The sequence below is a fragment of the Myzus persicae genome, unplaced genomic scaffold (assembly GCF_001856785.1).
Source record: "Myzus persicae strain clone G006 unplaced genomic scaffold, MPER_G0061.0, whole genome shotgun sequence".
In the NCBI taxonomy this organism is placed as follows: domain Eukaryota; kingdom Metazoa; phylum Arthropoda; class Insecta; order Hemiptera; family Aphididae; genus Myzus; species Myzus persicae.
This window is the reverse complement of record NW_019103856.1, coordinates 918,206-935,972: the sequence shown is the minus strand read 5'-3', so window position 1 is coordinate 935,972 and position 17,767 is coordinate 918,206. Positions and strand designations below refer to the sequence as shown.

The window sequence follows — 17,767 nt, the reverse complement described above, 5'->3', positions numbered from 1 at the left end:
AATATTATTATTATTATTATTATTAAGGACACCGTCTAGACTCATTTACTATTCTAAGAATGCCAGTTATTAAATCGAAATGTATATTTTCAATTATTGTTATTTTTGAACATAATATGTTATTATATGATGGAATTGTGCTGGGGTTAATTTTGTGATCAATTGCGATTGTTACCGTGAGCAGCTCGTGTTACTCGTATCACTCTAATAATATTATAGCTACTTTATAATTTACTTTCACTGTGATCGGTTTGAATATCGTGTAAATTTATTATTCTTTGAAAAAAAGTGTTTTTTGTATAAAAAAATATGGAAATTAACATAGACACATTAATCAATGAAGTTGAAAAAAGGCCTGCCATATGGGATATGTCAAGCCATGATTACTCAAACCGAACAATGAAGAGAAGAAGTTGGGAAGAGTTGGTGCTTATTTTTTGTGGCACAGAAGATTCGGAAGAGCAGAAAAAAAGTTTAGGTAGGTACTTAATTAATCTATATTTTATTATATTAACGTTGTATTAAAATTTACAAAAATAGAAAATTATTTAAACCATTTTATCTTGCCATTCTAATTTACCTTCATTCATAAAATGATTGGTAAACTGTTTTCGAATCGTATCAGCATCACGTACATTACGACCAGTATAGGTTGGATTAAGATTTGATAATGGTGCTGCATAAAGCGTATCTTCATATTTGAAACCGTCTCTCACTCTGACATAGTTATGTAAGACACATATGGCTTTAACAATATTTTCTGCAAACTCGATCTTAACATCTAGTGGTCTGTGCAATATTCGCCATTTACTACACATAATGCCAAATGTGCATTCTACAAATCGACGGGCCAAAGTTAACCGATAATTAAAAATTTTTTTTTCGTACGATAAACTTTTACCACCATAAGGTCTCATTAAATTTTCTGTCATACCAAATGCTTCGTCAGCTACAATGACATATGGAACTTTTATATCATCAATATCAGTTAGAGGTTTAGGATCAGGAATATCTAATTTTTTTTCAGTCAATTTTTTATACAACGTAGATTCTTTATATAACCCTGAATCGCTGTCTTTACCATAACCTCCGATATCGACCCATATAAAACAATAGTTTGAATCACACAATGCCATCAAAACCAAAGAAAAAAAATGTTTATAATTAAAATAGATTGAACCTGAGTCTGGTGGTTGAGTAATTCGTATATGTTTCCCGTCCAACGCTCCTATACAGTTTGGGAAATATGCACGTTTTTCGAATTCGGTTGAAATATCTATCCATGTCTGTTTATTAGGTTCTTTCATAACAATATTCTTTAATTTCATCCATAGAATTTGGCATACTTGACGTATTATGCCACTCAAAGTAGATATTCCAATTTTGTAATTATAGTGTAATTCGGTAATTGAGCAACCTGTTGACAAGTATCTGAAAAATAAAAATAAAGACTTGATAGGTATCAATGTATAAGAAAACGATTCTGAACGGAGATCAGAGTCAGGCATTATTCGAATAAAAAATTATTATTGATTTTTATTTATTGTTTTAATTTTTATGATAATTCGTTATTCATAATTTATTGAAAGATTTTATTTATTTTATTTTATATCTTTATTCGGTTACTCATTATTTAAAATGACAAATACAGTTAAATCCAATAAACTATCAGATGAATTATTTGAGCAGATAAATAATCAATTATAATAAATAACAAAAAATCTAAATAAATATGTTGTTAAATCATACAAATTATTAATATTATTTTATTATCTCAATAATCGTTATTATTATATTATTATTACAATATACACCTAATGATCCAATATTTGTTATATTTATATCTTATTTTTTGTTTATGTACATTTTAATACAATTTATAAATAATTATCACTGCAAAATAAAAATCTAATATAAAATGTAATATAAAGTTTTATTTTGCATATTTTGACTTTTTAGTGCATGTTTGCGTGCATATTTTAAAATTTAAAATGCATATAAATCCGGTCTTTAATTATTACATATAACTATATATAAGTACCTAATTAATCTTATTTGAAAATTATTTGAATTTGTATGGTTATTTTATTATTTTTTACACTATTAGGTTACATGAGAATTAAAAAAATATATTAACGGCTGTAATTATAATTATTACTACAAATTTTTAATGTTATATTGTTGTTATTATTTGAATTTTTATAATTTATTATTAAATAATTATTAATTATTATTAGATTGTTAAATTTAGTAAAATTTCCATAAAAATTTGTTTGGTAGTTTATCGGTATAATACTATAATATCTACCAAGATTCACCGATTTTTGGTTTCTGCAGGATTAGAATTACAAAAAAGATGGAAAGGTCTTCGGGATGGCTATGTAAAGGAAGTGAAAAAAATGAAACAAATAAAGTCTGGATCGGGAGCGTCTGCGAGGTCGTCATATTTATACTATGGAAGATTACAGTTTCTACAGCCTACCATAAAAAAAAATTCGACCGAGAGTAATTTTGAGACTGCAGAAGTTGGTGATGATGAAGACGTAGAATCAGCAACTGAAAATTTGATTGAAGAAGACAGTCCCAGTGCTTCAAACAAGGAAGGTATTTTCAAAACTCCTCCTAACCACCAACGAAAAAAAATAAAACTTCATCCTGCTGATGAACACTTCGCAAAAATAATTGAAAAAAGTTTAAACCAAAGGAATGTCGCAGAGAAAAAAGAAGAAGACGAAGATAAATTGTTTTGTTTGTCTTTAGTTAAGGAAATTAAAAAAGTACCTGAAACAATGCGTTTAAAAACTAAAATTGAAATTTATAACCTTATTTTAAAAAATCAGTCAGTTTCAACTCAATCTCATCATCTAAATACTACAGATACCTCTCAATCTAACCATTTAGCCACAGCTTACAGTCAACAATATACACCACGATTTGCATATTCACAATACGATCATCCAAATTATACAACTGCAGTTCCGTATGGTACGCCTCATCAAATTTACAACACTCAAATGAACCAAAATAATATAGTACCATCACCTGTCAGTGACATTTCTCAAGAGTCATCAGATATTGATATATTTGGATAAAAATCTAATTTAATAAATATATAAAGTTATTCTATTTATATAGGTACCTGCTTATTTTTAATTTTGTTAAACGCCAAAGGTTGATTTTTTTATTTTGTTTTAAATTTTAATATTAAAATGTTTTTTCTTTCATATGGTTATATTAAAATTTACTTTGTTTTATAATTAAAGTAGTATAAAAATATGTTTCAGTAAATAATAATTTAAGCGACATTTTTGTTTGATTTCCCTTAATTATTATTAGTTATAATAATTTACACAGACTTACCTTAAAGTGACGATAAGTTTTTCGTTTGGTGATATGCAATATCTTATTGCATTTTCATCAGCTTCTATATCATCTTTAATTATGTCTAATAGATCATCAAATGATTTAATAGACATTCTAAAATAATTAAAAAATTTGTCATTGTGTTCTCGAAGTTTTGGATACAAGGTAATATACAGACTAAAAGAAAGTCTTGTTTTTAAAATTGGATGAACCCAATATTTTCTTTCCCTTTTTTGTCTTTGTCTTCTTATCCTTCGGTGGACAACCCATAAACACACAGCATCTACTACGTCCATTCTCGATGGATGTCTGAACTGTACTAAAATATTATTATAACTAGGTACTTTGATATCTATTATTTACTTACACTGCTTTATTCAACGCGTGTAAAACGCAGCTATCTGAACGGTCGTACGCGCGTTTTGCGGCGGGCTAACGCGCGTGTACGCGCGTCCATGTGAACCTAGCCTTAATATTATATATTACATAATATTTAGGTACGTCCGCGTGCGCGCCGGTTTTTCCCTCTGATCCCGCCGAATTTCGATCAGTTTACAGCTGTACAATAACATACCCGTATATAATATACTGTTGTACTACCTTGCCACACAGTTGCGCGTTTCGGTGTACAGTGTGCTATATATTACTATATAGTGCGATAAGAGTTAACACGTTATTGTACAATTGTATATTATATATATATATATGAGTGTGTGTGTGTGTGTGTGTGTGTGTGTGTGTGTGTAGGTATAACACACGCAGCGCTCGCGTTATCGATTCGACGGGAGAGAAACAATAAATACCTGTATAATATTACTTATTAGATCACGTATCACATTTTTATGAGAGTATGTCATAACGTTATGACATATAAACACGCCCAAAATGAAAAATCATTTGTATATTGTATATACGTGCAATAAAAGCTATATTATGTACCTAGTACCTGTATGTAAAATATTGACTATTGTCAATTGCTCGGTAAATTGTACAACATATATATTATTATTAAAGTAGAGGACTTAAAGAGGTTGACACTCCCGCATGTGTTATCTTTGTCTTACGAATGTACAACATGTGGAATTAGTCAGAAATTTGTCTGTTTCATTATTGTGTGTAATGACTAATGAGCTTTAAACTTTAACAGATAGTCGAAAATGTACAAAGAAATAATTACATTTTTAAGTGAATTATGAGAATTTTTAAATTGTAATATTTTATGTGCTCTTAACTTGTTTAAAAAATAAAATATCGTAAAAACCCACGATAACCTAACCTAACCTAACCTTTAAGTTTGATAATAATTAATCTTCAAATTCATCGTATTATTAAAAGTATTACTACATCAACTATTGGAGCTGCTAAACATAAACTAGACAATAGTCTTTCGTTAGCAAGACTTTCGCATCTCTACATGCAGGCGTGGCTTTGAGAATAAAGGCTGCAAATATTATTATAAGGGTCCAATTAAATAATTTCTCAAGGGTAGGATAACATTGACGTATTTTAATAAATATTAGGGGTTAATTGTAATTTCTTAATTATAGCTTATAATTAAATGTTCAACAATTAACTATGAATTAATTAGAAAAGTACCCGTTTACTAACCAAAATAATATCTATAAATAAAGCTTTATTGTAAGTAAGAAATCCATATATTGAAATAGAACTTTAGAAAACGATGTATGTAAAGATGAATAAAATAAAAAATTATAAACACTTATCTATATTGTGGCCGTAAAGCTTCTCCTTTCTTTCTGCGTTATTGTTGTAAATTATCAGTCATTTGTGATACATATTTACAATCGTAGAAGAGGCATGCATTAAAAACATGTTTAAAAAAACATGAATAGTGAATACCTATTATATATTAATAATATGCGAGTAACTCGTTTTGAGATATAGACAGTTATTAGTTTATTACCATAATACCATACTTCATGTACACATAATACTTAACTTCTAGAATCATTAGATCGAATCATTTTTCGTTCTGCTTTTGATACAGACAGGTTGGTTGAAAAAAAATCGCGAGTTGCCGAGTGTGCAATGGCAGAGTCCGCGAATTTCCAAATTTAAATCCGCCACTGAGTATATTATATATTCATATCCATTGTCGGTTACGCTGCCTGCAGTGGATTATTGTTAAAAACAGATGCTGTTGAGAAATTATGTTTTTATCTATATTTTGTATCACCAAAAAGAAATTTTAAACCCGAATTCCTTCTTGTATTTTTCTCCCGTAAGATATTTTCCACGGACAATGCCTCCTCCTCCCGCCCATATACAGACCTCTTCACCCTATAAGATTTACTTTCAATTTGTTTTTACTTATACACACTGCACACATTATGATCTACAATTATCCTCTGTGTGACTTATTTAAGATCTCTGCTGGGTGAAACGTTCGAGTGCAGTTATGAATTATTATATACTTAGTATTTTGACTATTGTACGAAAAATGTTAATCACAAGTGCTTAAGTAATTTATATGGATATGATATCATTTATCAAATAAGATAGCTAAATAGTACCGACAAGTCGTTATGTATGAATTGCAACTAATGTATTTATTAAATCATTTTTAATAGGGTATATGAGTTTTGTCGTTAAATGTGTAATCTTATATTAATGATTCAATACCCCTCCACAAGCAGCTGTGGTAATTTTTCTGAATGATATAGGTGATTGTTAGGGATAGGATTTTATGTAAATATATATTTTTACTGTGACTTGATAAATTAATTAAGGTAAGGGATAAATTCGTTTCAAGCGATTTACAATGTAATGACCTATATTTACATATTTTTACATATTTCTCAATAATTGTATTTTTTCCTACGTATACAATTTATTTGTTTAAGATAATTATATGCTATTGTATTTTTTAATACAGAAAATTTTCCATATGTTTCCAAGAGTACGTAAACAAAATATTACCAATCATCATATTATGTTCGACATTTATGACTTCGATAAATTAGAGATAACGATTTATTAATACGTGTTTGCGTTTGAACTAGAAACAATAAAAATGACCTTAGTTCAAAGTTTAAGACTTACAGTAAAAGCTGAAAATGCATAGAGCAATTACAAGGACCCTTGGGAGTTACAGTAAAAGAATAAATGCACAGTGTATTACAAAAAAATCCAGGTTTAGACTGCCTAAAATTTATTAGTGATATTCATTTGGGCCCAAGCATATACAATGTGCAAACAGTTCGGTCCCTCGGACCTTGTATAATGATTTCAGAAGGAGAAAAAAAATTATTCAGTCCGATACTACGATATTTTATAGAAAGTTGAAAAATCTAAATTATGAAATTGTATTATTATTATAATTACTTTTTGTCTTTTTTTATCGATCAATTGTATTATTAAAACATGGTAATATATCAATATTCAATATTATGTGTAGTAAATTGTCAATCTCCGCTCACAGAAATAAACGCAAACCAAAATGATGATTAATGAAATATTAATGAATACATGCTACCTACATTCTTATATATTAAATATTATTAACATGAACAGTCTGTTGTATAGAAAGTAAAATGCTCGTTAATAGATTTGCAGCTATCATATTTTCTAAGTCAAAACATTTTTTTTTTTAATATGTACATCCAACCCGGCCCTATCCTTAAAATAACGGACAATTTAAAGTTCTATATTATTATGTCTTATCCTTCAAAGGATCAGTATTTTAAAAGACGCGATTGGTGTCATGGATAATATTAGTGACACAATCAGACACAGTAAAACGATAAGGAACCAACAAATTAACGCAACTAAAGAAAAATGTATTATACAATTATACATAGATTATATCATTGTCATAAACCAATAGACCATAATACATTATATCGTTATTACTTGTGCGTAGTTATTAACCTATTTGGTACAGGTGTTGTAAATATCTGCGAAAACAATGGTTAATATTATATAGGTAATAGGTGGTTGGTCTTTAATTTTTAGTTACTCAATATTATATAGACAAGTATATAACATCACAAGTAAGAAATAAGAATAGGTATAATAAAACCACATTTATACTTGCCTATAAATAATATCAACGGCCGACTTATAATTAAATATTCTTGTTCACTTCGTATAAAATACAAAAAAAAACCAGCGCGCGATTGAAATTTTGTGATTACCGAACGGATAAGAAATTATGACGCCGATGCGTGGCAACATTTTAGTCATGATGAATAATAATTTGTATACTATTGTACAATCATACATTAATGTAATACACAATTAATACTATTTGAAAGAAAAAAGTTTGTACACACACCGTGATATTCATTTCGACTACACTTGGCGACAGTACGCTTATTATTGGTACTATAGTATGACGTGATATGCATAGTTTTTTCTCGGTTTTACAGCATATACATTAATATATTAATATATAATATGCGTATATAATATCGATTTACTCGGCTGGCAGCTAGCGAGTCATTTACCCGTAATCTGTATCGTTGTACACTTGTACCTGCATAATGTAAATGTTACGAGATTGTGCTCGATAGGAAAATGAAGATTACGTTATGCACGGCACGCACATAATAATATAATATATTGATCACGATCCATTATACGCGAAAACGTTTTTTTATTTCGTCTCTCAACCGGAAACGGTTTATTCCGCGAACTTTGTTTTTATATTAAATTTATACATCATATACTTAGGTAATACGCGCGGTGTACTCGCTGCAGACCTGCACAGTGATAAAGCGACCATAGTTTATAAACGAGATTGAAATCTCCCTTGTCACGTTTAATTAGACAACGTCGAACACTCAAACGTCCTTCCCGATGGTATTAAAAAAAAATTGCGTTAATCGTATGCAAATGACAAGAAGTGTAAATAACTACCTATGTATGCTATATCTATATAATATCTGTAGCTGGCCCGAGAAACACACGGCACACGCGTTCAACCGGTTCCTTGGCGCTTATTTTCCGAGTGTGACCATCGATTGACTCGCCGCACATCACTTTATAGGTGTATAAATACAATAATAAATCATAAAAGAATATCAATGAGCTGAGAGATATCAGAAGGGATCGCTTACTTTCTTTGAGAACGTTTTCAGACGCGATGGCGATTATTGCCTGATGGATTTTATCCTTTTCGTCGATAATATTACAATTACGTATTGAATGTGGCTCGAACCAATCGTAAGTTACACGCTTAGACGAAGGCCGTCCATAAATTACGAAAACGGACCGGCGAGTGATGTTCGAGTAAAAATATTTCTCGTTTTGGGCGCGAAAACGATTCAATTTCAAATAATTTCTGACGTAGGTACGCGTTTCCAGTTTTTAGGTCCAGGCAATCCGGTTCTATTTTCATACTTGTATAATATTTTATAATACATTTATTACAAGGCAATCGGTTGGAAATTCCGGAAACAAAAAGTACATTTTGAAACAAATCCAAAAATACTAATTATTCAAGAAACAAAATTTCAATTAAAAAAATTTAAGTAAGATAGGTATATATTTAATTTTTTTCATACAATATTACGCAATATTATTTTAGATGATTATTTCTTATAACTACCTATACATCTATATTATTAATAATATAAAAATTGAAAAGTCGAAAACCAAAATACAAAGTCTGAAAATAAAAATTCAACAGAAGTCCAATATAAGTAGGTAAGTATATTAATTTGAATGTGTATAGTTTAACTTCCATCAGATTAAAATCAATAATATTATCAAAACTATTATTTATTGATCATATAACAATATTTTAATTTTTATGTGGAGCAATAATATTCGTTAATTAACTATAAGTAGGTACAAGGAATAATATTTAAATATAAAATTGCATAAAAAAATATATTATATTTCTTTAAATCATTTTTTTAAATTTTAATTTCCTTAGTTGAATAATTCGTTTTGTTAAAAAACGATTCCAGACTTTTTGTAATTTTATAATTATACCTACCTGCTATTCTGTATACAAAAAACCAATTGTTATAAAATACAGACGAATGGCTATTGACTCATACAGTACCCCTTTGGTGTATACAATACCATTTAATACCCGTATATTGTATACAGGTACCGGAAGTCCCGGTCGGTGGTCGCGCGTGTCAAAATTGTTGTGACTTGTGGTGCAGGTATATAATGTGGAATATGAACACCTCGACAATAATCTGGACGGACCATTGTCATATTGTACACCTCGTGAATCGCATCGATCACCGTAATATCGACAAATCATTTTGTTTTTCACACTCGATAACCGATCTCGGATAATATTTCTTCCGCTAGAGATGCGAGGGCTGCACTCGATTATACGCTTCGCGGGACGTTTTGCGTGCTGCCGCCGTGTGTTGTTGTGAAATCCATGTTATTAATTAATATTACGAGCTAAATTATTATATAATGCCATAATAATAAAATAGTGTTTTTCGACGAAAAAAATTGTCTCTCGCGGCTTCGCTGCGTGTTTATTCGATAAAATATATGACGACGACGACTGTACATTAATATATTATTATTATATTATTATTATTATCAACGTAGCGTTGTCACAGCACGACACCGGCACACGCGATTTCACGGCTCGCAAGCGACGACAACAACAAACAACACACCGGAAAAGAATAATATTATCATGGCGACCACATAGACCGATGACCTTTGGGAAGCCGCCGCTTCCATGAACGGTTTTGAGAATAAAATGAAAATGGTCCTCAGCTTTTGGTTCTCTAAAAGTCTAAAGTCGTAAGTAGTGGAAACAGACGATGATCGACGTCGTAAATGCGCATAATATGTGCGACTGTATATTTCGTAATAATATTGTGAAAAATTATTGGTGGGATTAAAATATAAAATATAAATATACGAGCTATTTACAGCCGGCATGTTTATATTATACTAGGGACCTATATAATATAATATAATAATAATAAATATGACAACGATAACGATATTATGTAAAGATGGCACTGCTGCTGCCGCAGTCGTTAAGCGGCGAAGGGCCCGCCGACGTAGAGTGTCGACTACGACGTGGGTCTCGCGTACAACGCGCCACAATACAAAATGTATATACGGTTTGTTTATGTATATTATGTATAATATATTATTATAATTTATGATATTATACGAAGCTTATAATCGACGGATTTCTGCTGCATCATTTGTTTTTCGTGTTGCGGTGTGTTTACAACAACACACTGTACGCTGTTTAGTGGCGTTTATTACGAGTGTAATAATAATGTAATAATCGACTCTCTTCGCACGGGTTTCGCAGTACAGTACACATGCACCCGCTAGCTGCAGCCGACCACGACCGTCATCGTCGTACCCGTTTCACGCGCAGACGTGTTAATTACCACATTTACAACACTCATCACAATAATAATAATATAATCGTATGAAAAACATTTTATCATCGTACGCATTGCACACATCGCACGTCACTCGCGCGGTCGGAGTCGCATCAGACGGACGCGCGGACGACTCTGTTTGTGTGAGGCCGTCGTCAGTGCCCGTCATTACGTTGTTGTACGTCATACATCACGCATCTCTTTATTAGAGGTACACCTAAAAAGTCTGTACGGCACATACTTGCGTGGATATATATCATGAACGTACGACATTGTCGTTGTGCACGAGGTAACCGGTAGGTATGCACGCTATCCAGGCCACACGGGCACACTTCGGTTTTTTTTTTCGGAGCATCTATCGGTCCATCATACTCCGGTAGTTCAACAATCGAATAGTTTATTTATTTTTACGATGCACCGCGTTGAGTGCAGAATGTTTGCTAAAAAATAATTATACACTTCCGTATAAAAAATCAAGCTTAACCGAATGGTATGCGCGATGTACGTTAATATTATAATGATATAAGTATTATCCACGATGAAAGTACATAGTACAAATAGAAAGTGATATACTATGCACGCTGCGGGCCCTGTGAAATTGTAGCATTTTCATATGTTTTTTCCTATTCTAATCGCAGGAGTTTTTTATAATAAACATTTGTGTAACGATGTATACGCTAGATTAAATTTGAAATTGTACAGTGTATATTTTGAGATGTTGTAACGTCTGAGCTTTTTTCTTTGATAATTTTTGAATAAGATATAATGTAATGCAACATATTATTGGAAAGCAAAATCTCGACAACTAGTTGGACTACAAATAGGACAGGTTACCAGAAAAATCGTCGTTCAATAGAGATTTGTGTAAAGCCAATATTTCGTCTAATAAACCTATAGTAGATAATTTAAATGCATTTTTAGAAAAATACTTCGGAAATTATTTCTGATTCTGGTAGGCAGGGTGTTACACCTACATTACGCAAATTTTACGTCACAAATTAAAACTTTTCTTTTGTTTATTTAATCGAGTTAGATATCTGTACCACAGATATATTAAATTGAACAGGGTTTTGATATCGAACATTTTTGCATATTTTAATATTTTCTATAGTGTTACAACTTCATACTTCACAACCCTGCACATACTTTAAAATAAATACCCTACCCTCTCTCAGATGAAAGATCTGGGCCTACGATATATTAATTAATGTCTGTGATTTATTATATTATGCTGTAGTTGTGCAGATAAACCTCCGCAGTCCGCAGTGGAGCCGCTGCGAAACGAGCAGATTTAATACGATAATATCATAATATTATTATGATAGCATGTGACAATCGTCCCGTCGCTTAATAATAATAATAATAATACGATTTTCGACGCTGTGTGGAGCTGTATTATAATAATATATAGAGTCGCTCGCGGCTGTAATTCAACGGTGCCGCGGTCGGCGCGCACTGCGTGGCGTCATCACAAAACGCGATACGTCTGTTTGTAAGTAATTATATTGTACACACACATACACACACACACACACACACACACACACACACACATAATACTATCATATATTTTGAACACATACGTGCCGCCGCCGCTCCGTACAATGTAGCCGATAAATTTGACGTTATGTGTACAAATATAAATAACGTCAACGAATTAACAATGTCAAATACACACACACACACACACACACACACACACACACACACACACAGACAGACTCGTACACACGTTTTCATATTATAGACCGCACGCCACACACAGTTGTTCAAAGCTTGTTCTTTGTTCGGGGCGTCGTCGTCGGCCGCGGCAAACGGACCGGTTCGGATCGTGTACGAACGGCGCCGCGCCGTCGGTAACCGGTCCCGTTATCAATCGGCGCGTGCATTGATAACGGACCCACGGGCCACGACTTGTTGCACGGTGCCCGTCGACTTGGCCCGGTAGCCCCGAGACATTTCGTTTTTCTCTGATGGAAACGGCGGCATCGTTAAAAATTAATAACCATTTATATAATGTCATATAGCACATGATCGAAACATTCAACTTTAAATTTCCAAGGAATACATTTTTGAGCTTATACATCGATATGTATCGGATCAAAACCGACCGTTCAAGAAGTCAACTCGACGTGCTGTGTTACGTATCACTGCATATAAGTGTGCGCGGGGTAGGCAAGTCACACCATCCCCCTCTTCGTCTAACAGATCGTACCCCCCCCCCCCCCCCTTTCCTTTTAAGCTTTGAGGCGAGGCAACGATCATATAAAATCATGGATGTGGTTATATTAAATAATATTATGTATTGGTTATTGATCTCTAGAGTATACCTATACGGATATATAGTTAGGTTAAAGCTTATAACAAAATATACAAATAGTTACTATTTAATAGTATGATAGTTTTCAGTACTTTTTAAATTTAATAATATTAAAAATGTCTTTAAATAATTATAAAATAAGAAAACATAACTTTAATATTTTACTTTTGGGGTTGTGTAGCCGTGTAGGACATACGAATTCGATTATTTCAACACTATGTGCAATGCGTACTATCGTTATTGTCATAGAACAAATCAATAACCACAGTTAAAGCTGTCCCACAATTCGAAAAACAAATATATTATACAATAATAATAATACAATATTAGTTTAGTATTTTGATTGCATATTGAAAATATTTTTAAAAAAACATGGGTTTGATCTTCGGGGAATTTCGCCCTACTATACCTAATGCTTATGATATATGATACGTTTAAACAATTTTTTTTGACAATCTCGCTTATGAATTCGTATACCTAGTATAACCATCGGCAATGTACAAACACAATGATGAATTGTAGCTTGTATATTATTATGAAAGTTAGGATGTTGATGACTTGTGCATTTTTTTTCCTTTCATTCCATACAATGCTATCCTAGCTAAAAATTTGTTTCATGCTCTTCTGATGCAGAATATTCTAATTTTATTTTGCATTTTTTTGTTTTTTAACGTCATTTTTCAACATTTTTAAGTCATTTTTTCATCTTTTAATTCGTTTTTTGTAGTTTTTGTATAATGTGGGGCATATTTCTCAAATTTTAGATTAGAGCAAGTGTTAAACCCAAGTTTAATTTATTTTTAACAATTTTATATAATGCTTAAAATTTAAATGTAAATGTATACTATTGTTTATTAATATTATAATTTATAATTCATATTTTAAATTACTATTACACCCATTATCACACCCATATCTCTAATAAAAATTAATAATTATAAATACATTTTTTTCACTTACTTAATTAGTTTTTTTAGATCATTTTTAAGGTAAATTTTTGAAGTTTTTGTGACATTTTTGCACACTTTAGTGAATTTTTTTTCAAGACATTTCCGTGGGTTTTTTAGGTCATCGACATCCTAGCTCTTGTTATTACAGTATGCGGCAGGCCTGATAATCGCATTGACTGAATGCGAGTGAAGAAATATGTAAAGATGGTATTCAAAAATTAACTTTGCCTCTAGGTACACTTTTAAGTATAATTTCTCCAACATATCAAGACGCATATCATATATTAAGTCATTTTAAATATTTTTATACAGTGAGTTATGTGCGTATAAGATTAATATAACGGAGATGGATTGCTATAACTTCCCGTGGCCTACACTGCCTACAGTTGTAGGCGACAGAGGGTGTAGTGTTCTGGTTTAAAGTACAAATTTGATTCGTGTCTGTGGGTATAATATAATATGATATGTATATAAGACGTTACGACGGAACATACTATTGTATTATCCTCTCACGCGTTAAACAATGCACGTGAAAGTATTATTTTTTTCATCTAAAATATGCATATTTTGGTTGTTGCGGTGATACGTTATACATTCATACGTATATCTTTTATAATGTATATGGGCCACAAATGTACGAAACGAAAACGTTCTATTTTTTCATATTAAACGGGTATAATATGGAAGCATTTTTTCACTAAATCTACCACTCTGATATCGGTAAAAATATTAAATACAATAATTATTAATGAACAAAATATCTTATCGGTTTTCAAACTCTGATGTTACTCGTTACATAACATGGGCACGGATATATACACGTGATTAGAGTTATTTATAATAGTGTTCATACACGTGTGTTTGGAGCTATTATTTTTAAGATAAGATATTATTACCGGGAAAAATTAAAAATATATTAATACAAAAGTATATGGTGTAGTGTGGACTCAGGTACCGATTTACGCATAGTGCGTGTAGTACCTATACGCACATAGGGTCCACTTATTCATACCTACCAAACATAAATAAATAATACTAGCCAATGGTAACTAACTTTGATAAAATCGTTGTGGCTTAAGCATTAAAATTGTACTTGGTAATCAAATTCCTTAAATATATTGACTTACTATTTTTTTTTTAAATTGTTTTCTGTTTTGCATTTTTACCCATATTTTTAGTTGAAAAAAAGCCCAAAATAAATAGTTTACAGGGCCTTTATTTATTTTAATCGGGCCACGAGTGTTGGCCATATAATTTCGAAAGAGTGGTGGCAACAACCTGAACAACCCTGTGGTCCAAATTTTTAAAAACTTATCTAGATATAATACGATAGCTTAAAGCTAATATTTTTTATACGCATAATTTTGTGTCAAACGGGGAACAAGAAAAAAACATTTACAAAATACATATTTGTACATTTTTTAATAACAAAATAACAAATAAATAACATAACTATTTAATTTTAACTTATACTACTATTAACGTTTAATTATTAGTGTCTAAACAGTTTGTGCTATTTTAGTAAAAAAATATATAAAATTGTGGAACAAATCTACGACAGTTCCAGTTATAGCACTTATATACCCATCACCTGGAAATCAAAATAGTAAAAATGAAAAATTTGTTGATGATGACCCAGACTAGGCATTGGTCGATATTACCCGTTGCAAACACGATAAAATTAATGGGCCACCAGTTGCAATATGTTGTAATCCAACAAATTCTGTACGAAGGCGACGGCTCAAACGTATCTACAAGATATGGTAATAGATTTTGAAAAGTTGCACGGGCCAATATGAATCAATTAAATGATGAAAAATCTAGTCTGTGATGACAAATTATTGTATAATGTAACATGTATTTGGTTAAAAAAAAAAAAAACAAAAAATTTGGGGCTATATGCTCTAGATATTGCTTAAGTACATTGTATTCTACGACAATAATAATAATTCGTAGAAAGGAGGGGTTGTGTGGAGCGAAGCCCCTACGTCAATCTATTGAGCCAATTTAAGCGCACTTATGTGTACTCATTTACAAATGACGACTACATCACCGTCTGGTACCAGTACAATATTATCACAAAATCCGATTTTTCGGCGGCGCACGGCGCGTAGTGGGACGCGACCGGGACCAAGTCCTCGGGACCGTGACGGACTGGCCCGCATCGATTGCGGCCAGCAGACAATACGGCGGCGGCGGCGGCGGCGGCGTCCAAGATTACACGCCTGTGACCGAACCGTTACGTAGCGCGGCGTAACGGTGAATACAATCGGCACAAAAGTATACGTTACATGCAATTACTATTATTATTATTATCATTATTATTATTATTATACTCGTCTGACGGTGTATATTATGCGTTATAATAATGTGTAGGCAAAGTGCGTACCTCCGACCTCGTCCGTTGTGCGCTCCGACGAAATAATAGACGTACTGTGCGCATGGAATTGTTTAGGTGCATTGCATTGGATCGCGCGGAAGAGACGACTGTGTGAGACGTGAGAGCTGCGCTGCTGTACTTATGTACAAGTGTTATATTTTGCCGGTTACGGAACTCGTGGGCTGCAAACCTCGCAAGAAAACACGCTGCGACCTGCCCGTTTCGCTTAAAAACATTTTCGATCAATATTTCTCGTAGGTGGTGCCCGCATATGGGCACCTATCTGTGTAATATGATGTTTTTATTTTGTGCGTGCCCCGAGACGCAAATTCGAAAAATGAAAAGCAATCCGATATTTGCGGAATTCAAACGGACGAATGTGATCGCAATATGCTCCGTCGCGAACGAAACGTTCAATAACGCGAACCCGCGCAAAAATGGGGCATCGAGGATAATCCAAAACGATACTGCGGAGAATTACAGGGAGATCGACATTTGCGAGAATTCCCGAATGGTCTAAGCAGTAATGTACAATGATATCGTAAAGGAAAAAAATGTGCGGGAAAATTGACATCCAGAGAAATCGATTTCATTAAATAGATGTAGCACAGAGATAGGAATATAAGTTTTGTCGACCACACGCTGAGAAGATTATATTATTTTCAAGTGTCTATACTAGTAATACTACATTACGAGTATAGTTGTTATTATACACATACATTCATGTGATCCATCTAACCCACACACACATTTTCCTATATAATCACAAATACGGGTTAAGATGGGAAAATATAACCTTTTTGAAAAAGCTAAAAATAATTACACACCTGTGAAGTTAAATTATTTCAAATCCGTGTGCAAATTTAGTATTACGTGTTATTATTCGATACAGGCAATAATTGGTGTACTCGAAAAATGTATTTACAAGTAAGGTGTCATTGCACAATCTCCTACTATTGCATGCACGTATCATATAACTATTAAGTATGTGTATGCATTTATATATAAACATAAAACCAGACACACGTATTTATGGCACGTAGCTAATAAGTTTTCCGCTCGTATAAAATATACGTTATATTGTTGTATCGAGCGCGTTCCGGAAAACCACCGACCGTCCAATAATAACAAAACACACAACAGCTGTAGCACGTCTAAACAGACGTAATTCCGTTCTATTTGGTATACAAAAATATATAGTTGACAAATGACGTTCCTGTGATATATTATACTATAAAAGCATATATCGCTGCAGAGGTTCGGCAATGAGACGAATGAAAAAATAAAAATATTTTGTTATTTACGTGAGATATCGGTGTATATGATGTTGAGAGATTCAAGTTCGGGTTAAATTGTTATCATGTATTATGAATCGATTTCCTACCGCAAGCCGTACCGA

The 17,767-nt window shown here is 32.3% G+C and overlaps 2 protein-coding genes across 3 annotated transcripts; one reads left to right on the top strand and one right to left on the bottom strand.

Moving 5' to 3' along the window:
• Positions 1 to 31: 31 nt before the first annotated feature.
• LOC111035488 lies at positions 32 to 3,161 on the top strand. The gene is made up of 2 exons (XM_022317136.1): positions 32 to 478; positions 2,338 to 3,161. Exons 1-2 carry the CDS (start codon positions 310 to 312, stop codon positions 3,090 to 3,092), a joined length of 924 nt encoding a protein of 307 aa, XP_022172828.1. The 5' UTR covers positions 32 to 309; the 3' UTR covers positions 3,093 to 3,161.
• LOC111035487 (protein ALP1-like) lies at positions 383 to 3,790 on the bottom strand. Of its 2 annotated transcripts, XM_022317135.1 has the most exons (3): positions 3,361 to 3,790; positions 902 to 1,431; positions 383 to 835 (listed from the first exon to the last, which is right to left on the bottom strand). In XM_022317135.1, the coding sequence occupies exons 1-3, from the start codon at positions 3,657 to 3,659 to the stop codon at positions 549 to 551; spliced, it is 1,116 nt and encodes a 371-aa protein (XP_022172827.1). In that variant the 5' UTR covers positions 3,660 to 3,790; the 3' UTR covers positions 383 to 548. The 2 variants fall into 2 exon arrangements, with proteins under 2 accessions (XP_022172827.1, XP_022172826.1); XM_022317134.1 differs by having other exon boundaries at positions 385 to 1,431.
• Between the last annotated feature and the right edge of the window lie 13,977 nt (positions 3,791 to 17,767).